The 18,968-nt window shown below is 43.7% G+C and overlaps 1 protein-coding gene across 3 annotated transcripts in view; it reads left to right on the forward strand.

Annotated features, from left to right (window-relative positions):
- LOC121271279 (cdc42-interacting protein 4 homolog) overlaps nt 1-18,968 on the forward strand; it is a 100,667-nt gene that overhangs the window by 52,404 nt on the left and 29,295 nt on the right. For 2 of the 3 annotated variants that reach the window (XM_041177129.1, XM_041177127.1), the window contains 3 exons: nt 11,407-11,522; nt 15,440-15,496; nt 17,252-17,399. In XM_041177129.1, the coding sequence (XP_041033063.1) occupies nt 11,407-11,522; nt 15,440-15,496; nt 17,252-17,399 (321 nt within the window). Of the gene's footprint in view, nt 1-242; nt 368-11,406; nt 11,523-15,439; nt 15,497-17,251; nt 17,400-18,968 lie in introns of those variants that run through there. The other variant, XM_041177128.1, reaches the window with a different exon arrangement.

Consider the following 18,968-nt stretch of genomic DNA (forward strand, 5'->3'; position numbering starts at 1 on the left):
TCACATCCCTTCAAGGTCGGAATGGAGTGGGCCCAGGCCTGGGGATAAGATTCTCATCCGCTTTCTCAGATGTACTGGTTTGTGGCAATTAAGATAAATCGAGAGAACATTGCCCTCGGACTAAATATAGAGAACATCCCTATGGTGGCTGGTGTGAAAATGAGCTGCAGATGGTCTTGAAAACAGAGACGGTGTGTGCAAGTAGTAGCAGACTTTAACCAAAGGTGGTGACAAGAGCATGACCCATGACATGTGCATGCATGTACGTGTGTGAGTCAGGAAGCACGTCACACAAAGGGGTAGTGGAAACTGGAGCTTCCGCACCCCCCTCTTTAAAATCACTGAGGCTGGGGGCGGATTAAAAACGGTGAGGATTTTTTGTTGGTTAATGGTATTAAATGATATGGGACGAACGCAGGTGTCTGGAGTTTTAAGGCACTGAGCATCCACAATCTAAATGAATGGTGGATCAGACTTGAGGTATTTACCTTCTTTTACCCCTGCTGCTATTTCCCTAGGGAAATGAGTGGGGGAAAAATTAAACGGTGTTTAAACTTACTATTTAATGATCTCTACTGATAATGGACAGGACTGTACAGTAGGTTGGGGATCAGAGTTGGCTCAAGTGCGGTTTCCTCCATGATGTTATCGCATGGCAGCTCTCTGTCTGTGCACACGCATAGACGGGGAGTGCCATTTAGCTGAGGGACTCAGTGATGTCTGATGCTATAGTAATTATACTTTTGATAAACGTTAGGACTGTGGCTTTAAGAATAATCATGTGTTGTAAGATCACAGATCTGTGTAAACAAATGAGTTAGCAGTGCGGGCAGCCTCTAGGAGCGAGTTCTTCTTTAATTAAAGAGTTTGATGCACACGTGTAGCTGCTGCTATTTTGTAAATAAAGTTCGATGTTTCCACCAAGAAAAGTTGCCTGGAAAATCAACTCTATAACAAACTGGTGACGTGGATAAATCTGATCCGATGCTGTCCTTTGCACAGAGATTTGTGAGTATCTAAGATAATCAAAAAGAAAGGAAGATAAACTCATTCGAGAGGCCACAGTTTGGCAGAATCGATCCCTTTAAACCAGCCACAGATGACCGATCTCAATATATAGAACATCTCGCGTTCTACTTTCAAGCAAACAAAATCATGGGGAAGGAAAAGAGGAGAGCGATTATCCTGAGTATTTGTGGGAGCAAAACCTGCAGTTTAATTCGAAGCTTGTCGGCCCCCAGTGCTCCTGATTCAAAGACCTTCAGTCAATTAATCGACCTCGTTAAGTGACATTTTCAACCCAAGCCCTCAGTCACAATGCAGAGGTTTGTGTTCAATTCACGGAATAGAGCCTCGGAGATGACCATTGCTACCTTTGTGGCGAAATTAAAACAACTAACAGCGTGTTGTGATTTCAGTAAAAACCTGAATGATATGCTCAGGGATCGTTTGACCTGTGGCGTGCCAGAGGATGTTATTCAGCAAAGATTGCTGACTGAAGTGGATCTTGATTTTAAGAAAGTGTTAGAAATAGCGCCTGCGATGGAAAGCACTGTAAAGGCTGCACAGGCGATTCAAGGTGCGCAAAATGGCGCCGTTTTCCTAGTTTGGGGGGGAAAGGTCAGGTGAAAGTGGTGCGAAAAGTCGGGGAAACGGTGGGAAACAGCCCCTGCTAACCGAAAAATGAGAGAAAACAGCAACAAATTCGAAAACTAATTTTTATCAACGTGGAAACAATCGTGCTCCCAGCAACTGGAGATTTAGAAAGTTGGAGTGTTATTTTCGTCACAAAAGTGGGCACATATTAAAACAGGCTTCCAGGCAACAAACGAAGTCCAAGGAAGTATGTGGCGTGGAAGAGCCAGAAACAACCAACACTGACATTTATTCCATATTCAACATGAAAGTTGGGAAGACAGAGCCAATCACTGTTGCATTGCAAGTGAATGGTAAACCCTTAACAATGGAAGTAGACACGGGTATATCTACTGCTGTAGCAGAACACGCTTTCAGGTATTAAAATAAAGGTGCTGAACAATTAAATTTGGAACAAATCTCTGCCCAGTTAAATGTATACAGATGAAGAAATCCAGGTAAAAGGTATTACCAGAGTGCATGTTTATTATAGACATCAACTACCAGTGATGGTGGTAGAAAGTGAAGGACCAAGCAGTCTAGGTCATGACTGGTTGAAAGAGATTAAATTAAACTGGCCCGAAATCTTCATTTGCAAGAAGGAGGACTGCCAGAGCTGCTAAAAAATATACATGACACCGTCTTCAAGGATGAACTGGGAAATATCCAAGGCCTACAGGCCAGGATTTATGCAGACCCAGAAGCAACTCCTCACTTCTTGAAAGCAAGACCGGTGCCATATGCCCTGAGAGAGAACGTTGATGCTGAGTTGAACTGGCTAGAGAGCCTGGGTATCATAAAAACAGTTCAGTTCTCAAGAGTGGGCAGCACCCATAGTCCCTGTCCTAAATCCAGATCAGACCATCCAGGTCTTTGGGGACTATAAACTAATGGTCAACTAAGCAGCCAGGGACAGCGACCCTATTCCCAAGATTGAAGACCTGTATGACAAGCTAGCAGGAGGGACAAAGTATACTAAACTTGACATGAGTCACGCATATCAGAGACTGGAACTGGATGATGCCTCCCGAGAATTTGTGACCATAAGCACCCACAAAGGGTTATATCAGTACATGCGCCTGCCCTTCGGTGCTTCTTCGGCCTATACCATTTTTCAGAGGATGATGGAGAGCTTGCTACAAGGACCACCTCAAGTTGTGCTCTACCTGGACCATGTACTAGTAACTGGATTCACATAAAAGAAACACTTGGCAAATCTAGAGGAAGTCCTGAAACTATTTTTAGAAGCAGGAGTGCGCCTAAAGAAGGAAAAATGCACTTTTCAGGCAAATGAAGTCATTTATTTGGGCCACCAAGTAGATGCCCAAGGGTTACCCCCTGTTGAAGAGAAGGTTAAAGCAATCAGAGGCAGCTGCATCTAAGAACGTCTCAATCTTAAATTATTTTTAGGGATGGTAAATTATACGGCCGATTTCTACCAAATTTATCAACAGTTCTTAGCCCCTCTAAATTCACTGCTAAGGAAGAATCAGAGCTGGTTTGGAAGTCACCTCAAGAAGAGGCCTTCATGAAAGTAAAACAGCTCTTGCACTCTTCAAATTTGTTAGTGTGCTACGACCCGACCAAGGAATTGGTGCCAACCTATCATGCACCCCCCTATGGAGTGGGAGCCGTACCATCTCACAAAATAGATGACGGTACAGAGAGGCAGATAGGCTATGTATCTAGGACACTTAACACAGCCAAAAAGGGATATTCACAGATCAAAAAGGAAGGTCTGTTGATTATTTTTGGTGTAAAAAAAATTCCACCAATACATGCATGGATGACATTTACGTTGACATCAGACCACAAACCACTTTTAGGTCTTTTAGCGAGGAAAAGGCTATCCCTCCCATAGCTTCTGCACAAATTCAAAGATGGGCCCTAATTTTGGTTGCCTATGAATATACCTTTGTACATAGCTAGTGCCGCTGCCCTAAGACATCAATGACCACGTCCCAATTCCCCAAGAGCTTGTATTAGTGATAAATTTCCTGGATTCCTCACCCAGTCTGTGCCAGGTAGATAAGAAACTGGACAAATCGTGATCCAGTCCTGTCTCAAGTGAGAGACCAATTGTTACATGGATAATCCCGGGAACCTGTCCCTGATGAATTGAAGCTATTTTTCAACTGAAGACGTGAAATGAGCAGTCAAGGTGGTATTCTATTATGAGTACATGAGTAGTAGTTCCTTCAGAAGGAAGGGAACCACTCTTAGTAGAGCTACACAGTGCCCTTCTGGGAATCTCATGAACGAAGACAATAGCACCAAGTTACCTTTGGTGGCCGGAAATGGATGGCGATATTGAGAAGTTGGTTAGACACTGTGCAATGTCAACAGCTACAAAAGCTGCGGGTGGCAGCCTCATTACATCCTGAGAGTGGCCTAGTGGACCCAGGGTGAGATTACACATGGATCACGTCAGTCCTTTTCTTGGAACCATGTTTCTACTGATTTTAGATGCTTATGCCAAGCAGTTAGACGTTTGAAGTTAAGTCGCCAACATCAGGCGCTACTATGGAAAAACTACGCCAAAGCTTCGCTGTCCGTGGATTGCCAGAACTAATCATCTCAGATAATGGTACTGCATTTACTAGCACTGAATTTCAGATTTGTCAGCCTGAATGGTGTCAACCACGTGAAGACTGCACTGCACCATCCGTCACCGAACGGACTGGTGGAAAGAGCAGCACAAACTCATAAGATGGGAAGTAGAAGTTAACAGGTGAATCGTTGGCAACTAAACTTGCTCATTTCCTATTTCACTACAGAACAACCCTCCAAACACTACGACAGGTGCAACACCTGCAGAATTATTGATGAGGCGCCATCTTCAAGCAAGACTAAGCCTAATACGTCCCAATTTGGAGGGGAAGGTGGAGAAAAGTCAAGGGATACCAAAAAATGACTCATGATTTGCATAGTTGTGAGAGACAATTTACTGTTGGAGAAGCAGTCTATATAAGGAATTTTGGTGAGGGACCAAAGTGGTTACCTGGTAAAGTAAGCTCTGTGACTGGACCATTGTCGTACCACATGGAAGTGGAGGGCTGGATCACCCATAAGCATGTGGATCATTTAAGAACAAAATGATGTTCTGCCTGTAACCATTGCTGAACCTGAAGTTCCTGTTGAAGTTGCTCAACCAATAATAGACATGCCCAGTGTCTCTGTCGGTGTGGACAACACTGAACTGTATGTGCCTAAGGAGATACCTGATGTTAATGCGGTTCCTGAGAATGTGGTGCCTGTCAAAGAATCTAAAATCGTGGAGCTGTGACGTTCCACACGGATCAGGAAACCACCTGAAAGACTGAATTTGTAATTTAAGACCTGTGTAAATATTGTAATGACATGAGATAAATATCCTTGTAAATACAAAATGTACAGAAAAGTTAAAGGGGGAGGAACATAATTATAGTTTTGATAAACATTAGGACTGTAGCTCTAAGAATAATCCTGTTGTAAGATCACATGATCTGTATAAACCAATGAGTTGGCAGCGTGGGGAACCTCTAGGAGCGAGGAGTTCTTTAGTTATAGAGCTTGATGCAGACGTGTAGCTGCTGGTGCCGCCTTGTAAATAAAGTTCAATGTTTCCACCCAGAAAAGTTGCCTGGAAAGCAACTCTGTAACAGATGCCATGGTGGAAGTTGAAAGAAATTGGGTAGTGGAAGGAAGGATTTCTCTTGGGAACCTTAATAGGGTTGTGTGCCTCAGCGCAAAATGTCCTTGGAATATTGTAAATGGTGTCCTTGTCTCGGGAAGATTATTAAGTCCTTGCCTGTTGAGCCAGAGCAGCCTCCAGAGTCACAGAATTGGCATTGTGCAAAAGGATGAACTTAGGTTTCAGCTTTATTCCTCACAATAGTTTATAGATCTCCAAATAGTCATGGATAAACAAAGGCAGAAATCAAGTGCAAATAAACCAAATATAAGTTAACACTTTAAAGAACTGGATTCTATTTTCTTTTTTGGAGTATGGCTTCTGTTTTTGGAGGTCTTTTCTGAAAGAACAGTCACTGCACACCAAAATAATGCATTGTATTGCTTTGAGGTGTTTCTGAGTGATGTGATAAGATGCTATATAAATGTGAACTGTTGCAGTTCAAAGTTTTTCTCAAATTTCCCTCTATTCGCACGCTCAGTAAAATGAAGTTTTCATAAGCAGATCCATACCTATCGCACAAGATTGATTCCTGGGATGAGAGGGCTTTTGTATGAGGAAAAATTGAATACAATATGTTCTCTGGAGTTTAGAAGATTGAGAGGTGACAGGGTAGTTGTGATGCGGCTGTTTTCACCTGGCCAGAGAGTCTACAACCAGGGGTCATAGTCCCAGGTTAAGGGGCTGGCCATGTAAGCGATGGATGAGAAAGTGCTTCACTCAGAAGGTTCTGAATCTTTGGAATTTTCTACCCTAGAGAGCCGTTTGTACTTAGTCATTGAGTATGTGGAATTCTCTTCCCCAGAGAGCAGTGGAGGCTGGTTCATTGAATTTATTCAAGGCTGAGTTAGACAGATCTTTTTTGATAAACAAGGGGTCAAGGATTATGGGGGGGAGGGGCAGACAGGAAAGTGGAGTTGAGACCACAACCAGGTCAGCCATGATCTTACTGAATGGCAGCGCAGGCTTGATGGCCGACTCCTGCTCCTAACTCCTATGTTCCTATGTTCAAGACTGAGATTGATAGGTTTTTAGATACTAAGAGTTATGGGAATCGAGCAAAAGAGTGGAAGGAGAAGGTAAGCCATGGTTTTATTGAGTGCCAGAACGAATTCGAGAGGCCATCTGACCTACTTCTCCAATTTTAAAATCCTTGTCCAAAAGTTGCTTGCCATATATGGGAGGAGTGTACCATTGGATTGCAAAGCATCTTTTTACTACGATACTTTGCTTCTGAAGTTACACAGTCCACTATTGCACACCTGTCCTCCTAGAAAGGCAGGAGACAAAATTCTAAAATTAATAATTAAATTCACTTCCAAGTTTTTGCTTCGTTTAAAAGCAAAGAAATATTGAGGAGGCAATTTATAATCTGTTTGATTTTGCATGCTTTAAACTGATTCCAAAAGCAACAGAGTAGTTTCCAAACTTTGGGAAGTGTTTAAATTCTTTTCAGAGGCTGTACAGAATCTTCGAAGATTCGAAAGCTGGGGGAGGCTTCTGCCACTGTCTCGTCTGATTGCTGTAATGAGGAAAACAGCCAGTCGAGACTAGGGAAAGCCAGCTACGCTTGTCTTCCCTGTGCAGGCTTATGATTAGTGGAGTTCCTCCTGCTGCACAAACAATTTATTATCCAACTTCCTGTTTGGGTTGAAATTTATGAACTGTAGCCTTCTGACTTTTATGAATTTAGTCGTTTTCGGTCATCTAGGCCCCAAGCTTTGGAATTCCCTCCTCAAATCTCTCCGCCTCTCTCTCCCACTTTAAGGAGTGAGACACAATGACAGCGAGTATTTACACATCTCCTTTTATCACATGCATAACAGATCAATAGATTAGACATCTGTTTTAAATGCACAGTCCCTGCCTATTCACATAGGAAGGCTTTGGGTTATACATAGTCTTGTGCACACTTCAAGGGAACAAACATCCCAAACAGGATTTAAAACCTACCTCTTTGACCAAACTTTTAGTGAACCATCTTAATATCTCTTCATTTGTTAATTTTTCTTAATGCTCCAGTGAAGCACCTTGGGGCACTTGGCTTCTTTAGTAGTGCTATATAAATGCAAGTTGTTGTACAAGAGTTCCCCTGGGAGGCTGACTGGATAATTTAACTCCCCTCTGCTTTCCCACTCTCCTCTTAATTCCTCCTTGCTCCCCGCCCCCTCCCCCACACGCATGCACACACACACAAGACTCTGCAATCTGAAGTAAGATAGCTAGGTAGATAGAGTAAGTGGCTTATTGGTTTGTGTTGAAGCGTGAACTCCTGTCATACTCTGGGTTCTGTTGTCTGGAGCAGAAGAGGTCAACAGCAGTACATCTTGTGACACCAAGATGAACCTCCACAAGTAAAGGAAATCCTGTTTGGGATGTTTGTTCCCTTAACCACACTGTACTTGTCCCAGCATTCTCAGCGGGTGATTATTCTGAGTAGTTTAAATAAGTTGTTACAATACAGCTTAAATACAGAATATCAAATGACAGTGCAATATATAAAATGCCTGTGAAGCAGGCATAAGACTGTACTTTAACCCAAAGCCTTCCTAGAGACTGTGCATTTAAAACAGATGTCTAATCCATTGATCTGTTGTGCATGTGATAAAAGGAGATGTGTAAATACTCGCTGTCATTGTCTCTCACACCCCCTTTGTTAGTTTGATTGTTTGAAAATGTTGTTTGAAGAAGATCGGCACATTAATTTTAGTTACTATCCCAAACCTTCCCAAAATGCATTTGAATCCTCTAAAGAATCTTCCCTATACTCAAAACCTGTGGAAAAAGAAAATCACAGAGACCACTATTCTTTAGTTAAGGCACCCGAAGATGCATACTTTATACAGAGTGATTAAATGCTGTAGTTTGTGCTAATTCATTCAGCTCGTTCATTTTCACTCCACTTAAATCTTAACTCTTAATAAAATCCCTGTCTGTCTAAGAGGTGTGAGCTGTGGCTCAGTATTCTATGTCAAGTTATGGGTTCAAATCCCACTCAAGGATCTGACAAAATCAGTACTGAAAAAGTGTTGCACTGTTCAAGGCACTGTCTTTTGGTGAGATGTTAATCTGTGCTCTCGGCTGGATGTAGAGGATTCCATCATATGAATTAGAAGAAAAGGAGGGGAGTTATCCCCAGTGTCCTGGCCAATGTTTATCCCTCAATGAACATCACCAAAACAGATTATCTGGGTATTGTTGCATTACTGTTTGTGGGAGCTTGCTGTGCACAAACTGGCTACCACGCTTCCTTCATTTCAACAGTGACAATGCTACCAAAAGCAGTTCATTAGTTATAAAGCGCAACCATGAAAGACACTAAATTAATATGTTTTTTAATTTATTTTCCTTCATATTTACCAAGACTGCCATCTCCTGTCCCCTGCGGGCAATGTTTTATGTTGGAGGTCTGTTTTGTAATCCATTACTGAGCCCAAATGGCCATCCATGATGTGTGAGCCTTGACGAGAGTGTGCCAATTTCCTAATCGCATATGTGGGAAGCCCCAAACACGCCCTACCCTAATGCAAGAGCCAGAAACAGGGTAGGATGAAGTTTGAGTTAAGTGTTAAAAACAAAAAAACTGCGGATGCTGGAAATCCAAAACAAAAACAGAATTACCTGGAAAAACTCAGCAGGTCTGGCAGCATCGGCGGAGAAGAAAAGAGTTGACGTTTCGAGTCCTCATGACCCTTCGACAGAACTTGAGTTCGAGTCCAGGAAAGAGCTGAAATATAAGCTGGTTTAAGGTGTGTGTGTGGGGGGCGGAGAGATAGAGAGACAGAGAGGTGGAGGGGGTTGGTGTGGTTGTAGCGACAAACAAGCAGTGATAGAAGCAGATCATCAAAAGATGTCAACAACAATAGTACAATAGAACACATAGGTGTTAAAGTTAACGTTGGTGATATTATCTAAACGAATGTGCTAATTAAGAATGGATGGTAGGGCACTCAAGGTATAGCTCTAGTGGGTTTTTTTTTTATTTTATATAATGGAAATAGGTGGGAAAAGGAAAATCTTTATAATTTATTGGGAAAAAAAAGAAGGGGGAAACAGAAAGGGGGTGGGGATGGGGGAGGGGACTCACGACCTAAAGTTGTTGAATTCAATATTCAGTCCGGAAGGCTGTAAAGTCCCTAGTCGGAAGATGAGGTGTTGTTCCTCCAGTTTGCGTTGGGCTTCACTGGAACAATGCAGCAAGCCAAGGACAGACACGTGGGCAAGAGAGCAGGGTGGAGTGTTAAAATGGCAAGCGACAGGGAGGTTTGGGTCATTCTTGCGGACAGACCGCAGGTGTTCTGCAAAGCGGTCGCCCAGTTTACGTTTGGTCTCTCCAATGTAGAGGAGACCACATTGGGAGCAACGAATGCAGTAGACTAAGTTGGGGGAAATGCAAGTGAAATGCTGCTTCACTTGAAAGGAGTGTTTGGGTCCTTGGACGGTGAGGAGAGAGGAAGTGAAGGGGCAGGTGTTGCATCTTTTGCGTGGGCATGGGGTGGTGCCATAGGAGGGGGTTGAGGAGTAGGGGGTGATGGAGGAGTGGACCAGGGTGTCCCGGAGGGAGCGATCCCTACGGAATGCCGATAAGGGGGGTGAAGGGAAGATGTGTTTGGTAGTGGCATCATGCTGGAGTTGGCGGAAATGGCGGAGGATGATCCTTTGAATGCGGAGGCTGGTGGGGTGATAAGTGAGGACAAGGGGGACCCTATCATGTTTCTGGGAGGGAGGAGAAGGAGTGAGGGCGGATGCGCGGGAGATCTCCCGCGCATCCGCCCTCACTCCTTCTCCTCCCTCCCAGAAACATGATAGGGTCCCCCTTGTCCTCACTTATCACCCCACCAGCCTCCGCATTCAAAGGATCATCCTCCGCCATTTCCGCCAACTCCAGCATGATGCCACTACCAAACACATCTTCCCTTCACCCGCCTTATCGGCTTTCCGTAGGGATCACTCCCTCCGGGACACCCTGGTCCACTCCTCCATCACCCCCTACTCCTCAACCCCCTCCTATGGCACAACCCCTTGCCCACGCAAAAGATGCAACACCTGCCCCTTCACTTCCTCTCTCCTCACCGTCCAAGGACCCAAACACTCCTTTCAAGTGAAGCAGCATTTCACTTGCATTTCCCCCAACTTAGTCTACTGCATTCGTTGCTCCCAATGTGGTCTCCTCTACATTGGAGAGACCAAACGTAAACTGGGCGACCGCTTTGCAGAACACCTGCGGTCTGTCCGCAAGAATGACCCAAACCTCCCTGTCGCTTGCCATTTTAACACTCCACCCTGCTCTCTTGCCCACATGTCTGTCCTTGGCTTGCTGCATTGTTCCAGTGAAGCCCAACGCAAACTGGAGGAACAACACCTCATCTTCCGACTAGGGACTTTACAGCCTTCCGGACTGAATATTGAATTCAACAACTTTAGGTCGTGAGTCCCCTCCCCCATCCCCACCCCCTTTCTGTTTCCCCCTTCCTTTTTTTCCCAATAAATTATAAAGATTTTCCTTTTCCCACCTATTTCCATTATATAAAATAAAAAAAAACCCACTAGAGCTATACCTTGAGTGCCCTACCATCCATTCTTAATTAGCACATTCGTTTAGATAATATCACCAACTTTAACTTTAACACCTATGTGTTCTATTGTACTATTGTTGTTGACATCTTTTGATGATCTGCTTCTATCACTGCTTGTTTGTCGCTACAACCACACCAACCCCCTCCACCTCTCTGTCTCTCTATCTCTCCGCCCCCCACACACACACCTTAAACCAGCTTATATTTCAGCTCTTTCCTGGACTCGAACTCAAGTTCTGTCGAAGGGTCATGAGGACTCGAAACGTCAACTCTTTTCTTCTCCGCCGATGCTGCCAGACCTGCTGAGTTTTTCCAGGTAATTCTGTTTTTGTTTTGAGTTAAGTGTGTCTTTCAGTCATTCGCTCTGTCTCGGTCTCGTATGGACCAATAGTGCTGATTTTCGCATGGATGGATACAAGGGTGGTTCTTTGAATTTTCCATTCTGCTCGCTGATATATTTCGACTTAACTGCTCAACTTAGACTTCTTACCACCTCTTTGTTTTGTTCTTTTTTTGGTCTAGGACCAATATGACACTATAGAACGGCAGACCCAGTGGGGGATTGACTTGATAGAGAAGTATGTGAAGTTTGTAAAGGATCGGACTGAAATAGAACAGACGTACGCCAAGCAGCTGAGGTAAGCTCGAGGTCTGTCATCAGCATTTGGAGTTCAGTCAGGCTTCAGGCCTAGTGTTGCCAACTCTGGTTTCTTCAAATATACTGTCACCAACTACCCTACACACCCACGCTCAACACTACCATCGTTGTCATCCAATTGGATGATTCTTGACTGTCTGTTCAACATCTATTATTCTCCCTTTCCCAAACCCTGCCCCCTCCATCTTCAATATTTTTATAACTAGGAAACAGAGAAATTTAAAATGAAAGCTCTTTGTTTTAATGCCCCTTTGTGATATTGTTCCTGGAGACTCCAGGACAATCTTAGAGAATTGGCAACCCTTTTCAAACCCTGCACAATGTTACTTGTGGTTGAAGGAATATTGAGTCATTGATAAAATGAAAAATCAAGTTGTGCACAGGGAAAATGGGGAAGGAATGAACTCTAATTGGGAACGTTTCAAAGAACATGGAAATACTTGGGTTGTTGGAGTCAATACTGTGAAGAGGAGTAATTTTTTAAAATGTATTCTTTCATGGGATGTGTGTGTCACTGGTAAGGCCAACGTTTGTTGCCCATCCCTAATTGCCTTTAAACTGAGCAAGCGGCTTGCTAGGCCATTTCAGAGGGCAGTTAAGAGTCAACCAAATTGTTGTGGTTCTGGAGTCACATGTAGACCAGACCAGGTAAGGACGGCAGATTTCCCTTCCTAAAGGGCATTAGTGGTCCAGATGGGTTTTTATGACAATCGATAGTTTCATGGTCACCGTTACTGAGACTAGCTTTCGATTCCAGATTTATTAATTGAATTCAAACTCCACCAGTTGCCGTGATGAGATTTGAAAGCCAGACAATTAAGCTGGGTCTCTGGATGATGAGTCCAGTGACTTAACCCCTACGCCACCATCTCCCCTCAAGTGTCCTATACATGACTAAAGCAAATGCTACACAGAACGGGAATGGGCTACAGAATTGTCCTTGCCCTGTAACTCTCCATTCCAAACAAGTTATTAGATATACCCAGACTTTCCACCCCAATTGAAATGCAATGACACAGCAGGATTCTAAAACATGAGGTGGAGGGGTGGGGGGATGGGATTTGCAAATTGCTTCAGACAACTCTCCATCTTGTTGAAGCAAAGTAGGAAATTATTGTTTTGTTTTGATCAAAATTCTTCTTTCAATAAGAGAAGGAAGCTTAAGGAGCAGAACAGTGTGTAATTTTTTTTTTAAATGGATGGGATATGAGAGAAAATCTTCGCAAAGATTTGGAAGCGTTATTGAAAACTTGCACTTATGTAGTATCTAGGGACATCCCAATGAGGTGTAGTCACTGTGTGATTTAGCTACAAGCCCAGCAGAAAGTGATTCGTTTTTGGTCCATTGTCAGTTGGTCCCGTGTCATCCTTATTTTACAGCTTGTGAAAACTCTAGATAGTTTCTGACTGCTGTCTTAAGATGGCAACCCCCAATGGACCCTGTGAATCCAAACGTTATTGGATTTACTGTCTGAACACTGACAAGTTTGAAACCCGAAATGGCGAACACCCAGGAATCTGAGGCCTTCAACCTTTGAATGCCGTTTTTAAGTAGGAAGCTTAAAGGCGAGCCATGACCTTCACCTCACCTTTCCCTGTCACATCTCCATCCCTCTCCCCACCACACCCCAACTAGATACCAGATCCCTCGGATACAGAGAACACTGAGTTGAAAGAACTCATATGGGGCCTAGTTCTCTTTTAAAAAGGACTGAGGCAGCAAAACAATAAGTCTGTTGGTAGAAAATGTTTTGGGAAGGAGAAAAACTCCTCGCATTTATCAAATTTCTGTCCACCCAGACTCTGTTCCAGTTTGAGCAAGAGCCAGGTGTTTATTTACAGTGGATCTTCAGGTGTGTCTAAACCAAAATAAACAAACGCTACTTCATAACCCTGCGATTATTTTTCTTAGCGCCAAGATGAAAGGAGGGAAGCACTCATACTTGGTCTTTCTGTCTCTTTCACCTTCACATTCTCTCTCTCTCTCCCTCCCTCTCATGCTGTGTCTTCAGTTGCACATTCTCCGTTTCTCACGCATGCTCTTGCTCTTTTTTGTCTTCCTATTTTCTCTCTCCTCTCACGCTCTCCAGCGCCTCGCTCTCCCGCACTTCTAAGCAAAATTGAAAGGATTCCATGCTCTTGCAGGCTCTTGTCCTAGCACAGTAGGTAGATGCAATAGTCAGTGTGGCAGAGCTGGGAAGCCCCAGGTTTGATTCCATTCTATGGTGAGAGCACTGGGAAAAGTTGCTCTTAGACCCCTTGGCGGAAGGGGAAATTGGGTCTTATTCCTGCTCCTGGTCACTCTCCATGACCTCATTTGTGAAGATTAAGGGTGTTGGTGGGGAGATGAAACTGTGTACTCACATCACATTCACTTGGTTTCCTCAGTTGAATATCCTGTCAACATTCACTGCCTCAGCTCACAAGTGAAAGACAGTGATTTGGGTATGAGGTACAGGAGGACTGGTAGCTCCTGTGAAACCTTCACTACTTGTGAATCAACACTGATGACAGCAGGAAGGGAGGATATTGGGGAAATCTTAGAGTTTCTTCTGAAGGTAAACAAGGTGGACGTGGTATGCTACTTGATTTAATGGACACTTTCTACCCCTTCCTTCCTTCCCTCCCCAAATAGTACATTTAAATGATGAGCAAATCACACAACCTGTATTGTATAGAACTGATGAGTAGAGTCATTCCCTATGCAAATTCCCATCAGAGATATCGTTTAGGCAATATCCCAGACCAAGGGTTGGTTTGGCTAATTTTTTGAGACTTTTGGTTAAGGAATTAAATCAATGAAGCATGTTTGGTTATAGAATTACTGTCCTAGCCGAGACCAAAGCCCTGACCTCAAACCCCTCTTCCTGCTATTGGCTATGACCTGGATAGAGTTTAATTCTATAGGTTAACTTCACTTTTTCAGAGACATGTTGGGTTTTGGATTGTAAGGGATTGAAGCATTATCTTTGAGTCTTTGGGGCTGAATGAGGAAGAAATGGTTTGAAGAGACTTCATTTCAAAATTGAAATTGTGAAAAGGAGGAAAAGAGCATAGATCTGGAGTTTGGATAAAGCAAAAAGGGCAAGCCAGCAGGAGCATATTCCACAGTATAAAAGATAGCAAATGTGTTGACATCCTTCATAACATTAGCTATAGACTAAGTTGCACATTTGCTCTTTAAGGGTTGGATTGTTTTGCCCCTGGGGTTATTTATTTGTGGAGTCCATGTTTGCTGTCACTATCCATCACAATGATATTCAGAAAATGGTGGTGTCATGTGATGATCAGTTACCTCATAGGAACAAGAGAGGGCCATCTTAGTCACTCGAGGCTGTTTGTCATTCAATGAGACCATGCTAATCTGCAAGCTAACTCTACACACCCATCTTTGCACCATATCCCTTAATACCTTCGGTTACCAAGAATCTATCAATCTCTGATTTTAAGATTGACAATTGATCTAGCATCAAATGTGCTTGTGGAAGAGAGAGTTCCAAACTTTTGCCATCCTTTGTGTGTAGAAGTATTTCTTAACTTCGCTCTCGAAAGGTCTGACTTTAATTTTTAGACTAAGGTCCTAAGTCCTAGGCTCGCCAACATGTGGAAATAATTTCTCGCTATCTCTCCAATCAATTCCCCTTAACATATTGAAACCTTCAATCAAATCAATACTTAGCCTTGTAACTTCCAGTAAATACTAATCCTGGTCTATGTAATCTATCCTCGTAATTTAGCTTTGGGAGTCCAGGTATCATTCTGATGAATCTTGCTGCACTCCTTCCAGGACTGATATGTCTTTCTTAAGGTGTGGTCTAACTAGTGCTTTGTATCATCATGGACCACTGGTGACGAGAGCGCTTTGCTTCATGTGAAAATTTTGCTTTCTTTCCTCAGGACTTTGGTGAAGAAGTACAGTCCCAAACGAGTCTCTAAAGAAGACCATGAATTAAAGTAAGCTGCTTTCAATTGGACAAAATGAACAAATACAGTCACACTGTTAGTTATATTAACCAGCAGATGGTTATGTCTGGAAGTGAGGCACATTTAATGTCTCATTGGCCTCCCCCTCTTTCCCCAGAGCTCATGTTGCATTGGCAGACCCCAGGAGCAATTCTGATATGGGCTTCTTGACTGGCTTCTTGTAGAGTCTCAGAAGTAAAGGGGAGGGGTGGTGGGGAAGAGGACAAATTCAGATTCTTCAAAGTGGGGCTACATGACCATGTGGGCTCTGCTGTACAAGAATGGGGCTGTTATGTTCATTAATCCCTGCTGTGTATTCCTGATCTGAACTGCTGTCATGTGGAGAGGGGTTCTTTATTTTCCTCCCCCGTTTCTGCTCAAGAGGGTAAATCAGAGGGACATTCAACCTGGATGGTTTTGGTAGGTTTCTTGACTGATTGGCTGAAGTGCAGCATAGGCAGGTTTAGAGCGAAGATCTGCATTTCCCATTGTGTGCATGTAGGTAATGTGTGCATACGTACATACATAACTCTGTGTGTGTGCATATGTGTCTATACTTTTGGGATAATGGGCTGCTCACGTACCAATAACCAGTCCTTCAGGAAGTACCGGGTGAATACAAAAGCTCAGTGACATCATTTCTGGGACTGGAGCCAGCTTCTTTATTTGATCCAAGATAATGAAGTTGTGTTTCGCCAGCTCTGAAAGTAAATGATTCACTACCCAAAATCTCCAGAATAAACTCTTTTACATCTCAGTGGTCACTTGTCAATGAGGTGTCATTGAGAGGAGATCAGCAATTAGTTTCCTGTCATCCTCAAGTTTTTTTTTAGGAGATACACAATGTGGGCAGGGAGAGAGAATCTGTTAAGCACTTTGCCAATAAAAAGCTGGGGAAAATTAGAGTCCACCCATTGTGCCACTTCCCCAGCTTTTTCCACAGCTTGTAATTGAATGGCCTTTGACTTCCAAGACTCTGATTCTCTCAACCCCTTGAACTCTTGCTGTGAGGCATTCTTCAAAAGCCAGGAATCCTCCAACGATACACCATAGCTGAGACAATTCTCTCCTCACAACCACCACTGAATATGCTCTTTATTATTGGACAGTGACCAGTCGAAGTGGGTGGGTGGGTGGAGATAGCATGCTGATGAACTATTTTCCACCCTCCTAACCAACAGAGCTGGTTGTTTTGCTCAACTACTCCCACAGCTGTGAGAAGCTAGCTGGAAATGGGAAGTGGGCTTCCAGTCCACGTGGCTCATCCAACATTGCACTTATCCAACCCCAGAGTGCTTGCATTTACCAGAGGATAAGTCTGATTGGGACTCTGCCAGAGTCTGATGAGGAAGCTGCTGGAGATTACTTTGTCAGTTAGAACTGCAGCCAATATGGCAGCAGATGCCTCATTAGTTTGTGAGGCCTCTAGTGTTCTCAAGTTAACTTCTCCTCCCCTGGGACAAGTGCATCTGAAATGATGGGAGAATTATCTGGTCTGATACTTCTGTCACTTAGAACCAAGGCCTGGAAGGAACATAGGACCATGTGACATATGCTTACTGGAGTGAGGTATTGGAGAGCTGCTAAGGCTCTTGAGCTGGACCTAAACAGAGATCAGGCGAAGGGGAGAAACTGTCCAAAGGAAGACACTTTTGATCTAATTTGAATTAATTGTTGGTCTCTGCTTTATTCCCCGTGCTGAGTTTGTCCAATACCATTACTTCAAAATCTGACTCCTTCTCGTAGGTTCTCCCAGTATCAGGCCTTCATCAACATTCTCAATGAATTGAATGACTACGCTGGACAGCGGGAAGTTATAGCGGAGAACCTGATGCAGAACATCTTTGCCCAATTGCTGAAATACTTGCACGAAAATAAGCAGGAACGTAAGACGGTAGGGTGCAGCGCTACTCTGTTCATCCGTTCCTTACCCCACACTCTGCCCCACAACCCCCCACATCCCCCACCCACCTTCCCACATGTCCAAATCAGCTCCCCTGTGATGGATTTCACAGACTGTACTTGGACAATTTCTTAGAATAACACCAGGGAACAAGCTATTTTAGTCTTGCTAATATGTAAGGAAACAGGATTCATTAGTGAGCTCTTAGTATAGGGTCTTCTGAGGAAAAGTGACCATGACATGAGAAGTGTTTCACGTTTATATTGAGGGTGAGAAACTTGGGTCTAGTTCTAGAGAAAAACTCTAGGAAAATGAATGAGACTAAAAGCTATTGTGTGCCCTCGATTTGATAGCCTGCATCCTAGGGTCTCAAATGAATGTCTGCAGAGATAGTGGATGCATTGGTTGTAATCTTCCAAATTTCTATAGATTCTGGAAAGGTCCCAGTGAATTGAAAAACTGCAAATGTTACGCCCCTATTCAAAAAAGGAAAGGGACAGAAAAGCAGGAAACTATAGGCCATTTAGTCTTAACATTTGTCATTGGGATAATGCTGGAATACATTTTAAAGCAGGGATATGTTTTCGGAGAAGGTTCATTCGGTTGATTCCTGGGGTGAAGGGGTCATCTTTTGATGAAAGGTTGAGCATGTAAGGCCAATAATGAAGCAGTCCATGTCGAAATGCAGCAAGACCTGGACACTATCCAGGTTTGGGCTGACAAGTGGCAAGTAACATTCGTGCCACACAAGTGCCAGGCAATGATTATCTCCAACAAGAGGCAATCTAACCATCACCCCTGGACATTCAGTGGCATTATCATCACTGAATCCCCCACTATCAACATTCTGGTGGTTACCATTGACCAGAAACTGAACTGGACCAGCCATATAAATACTGTAGCTACAAGAGCAGGTCAGAGGCTAGGAATCCTGTGACGAGTAACCCACTTCCTGACTCCCCAAAGCCTGTTATATTCATTAATCCCTGCTGTGTATTCCTGATCTGAACTGCTGGTTCTTTATTTTCCTCCCGTTTCTGCTCAAGGGCAAATCAGAGGGACATTCAGCCTGGGTTGTTATGGTAGGTTTCTTGACTGATTGGCTTAAGCGCAGCGTAGGCAGGTTTCTACAAAGCACAAGTCAGGAGTGTGATGGAATGCTCCCCACTTGCCTGGATGAGTGCTGCTCCCACAATACTCAAGAAGCTCAACACCATCCAGGACAAAGCAGTCCGCTTGATTGGCACCACATCCACAAACTTTCACTCCCTCCACCGTCGACACACAGTAGCAGCAGTGTGTACCATCTATAAGATGCACTGGAGGAATTCACCAAGGCCCCCTAGACAGCACCTTCCAAACCCACAGCCACTACCATCTAGAAGGACAAGGGCAGCAGATAGATGGGAACACCACCACCTGGTGGTTCCCCTCCAAGTCACTCACCATCCTGACTTGTATCGCCGTTCCTTCACTGTCACTGGATCAAAACCCTGGAACTCCCTAACAGCACTGTGGGTGTACCTACACCACATGGACTACAGCGGTTCAAGAAGGCAG

This window comes from Carcharodon carcharias, chromosome 30, assembly GCF_017639515.1.
Source record: "Carcharodon carcharias isolate sCarCar2 chromosome 30, sCarCar2.pri, whole genome shotgun sequence".
NCBI classification, from domain to species: Eukaryota; Metazoa; Chordata; class Chondrichthyes; order Lamniformes; family Lamnidae; genus Carcharodon; species Carcharodon carcharias.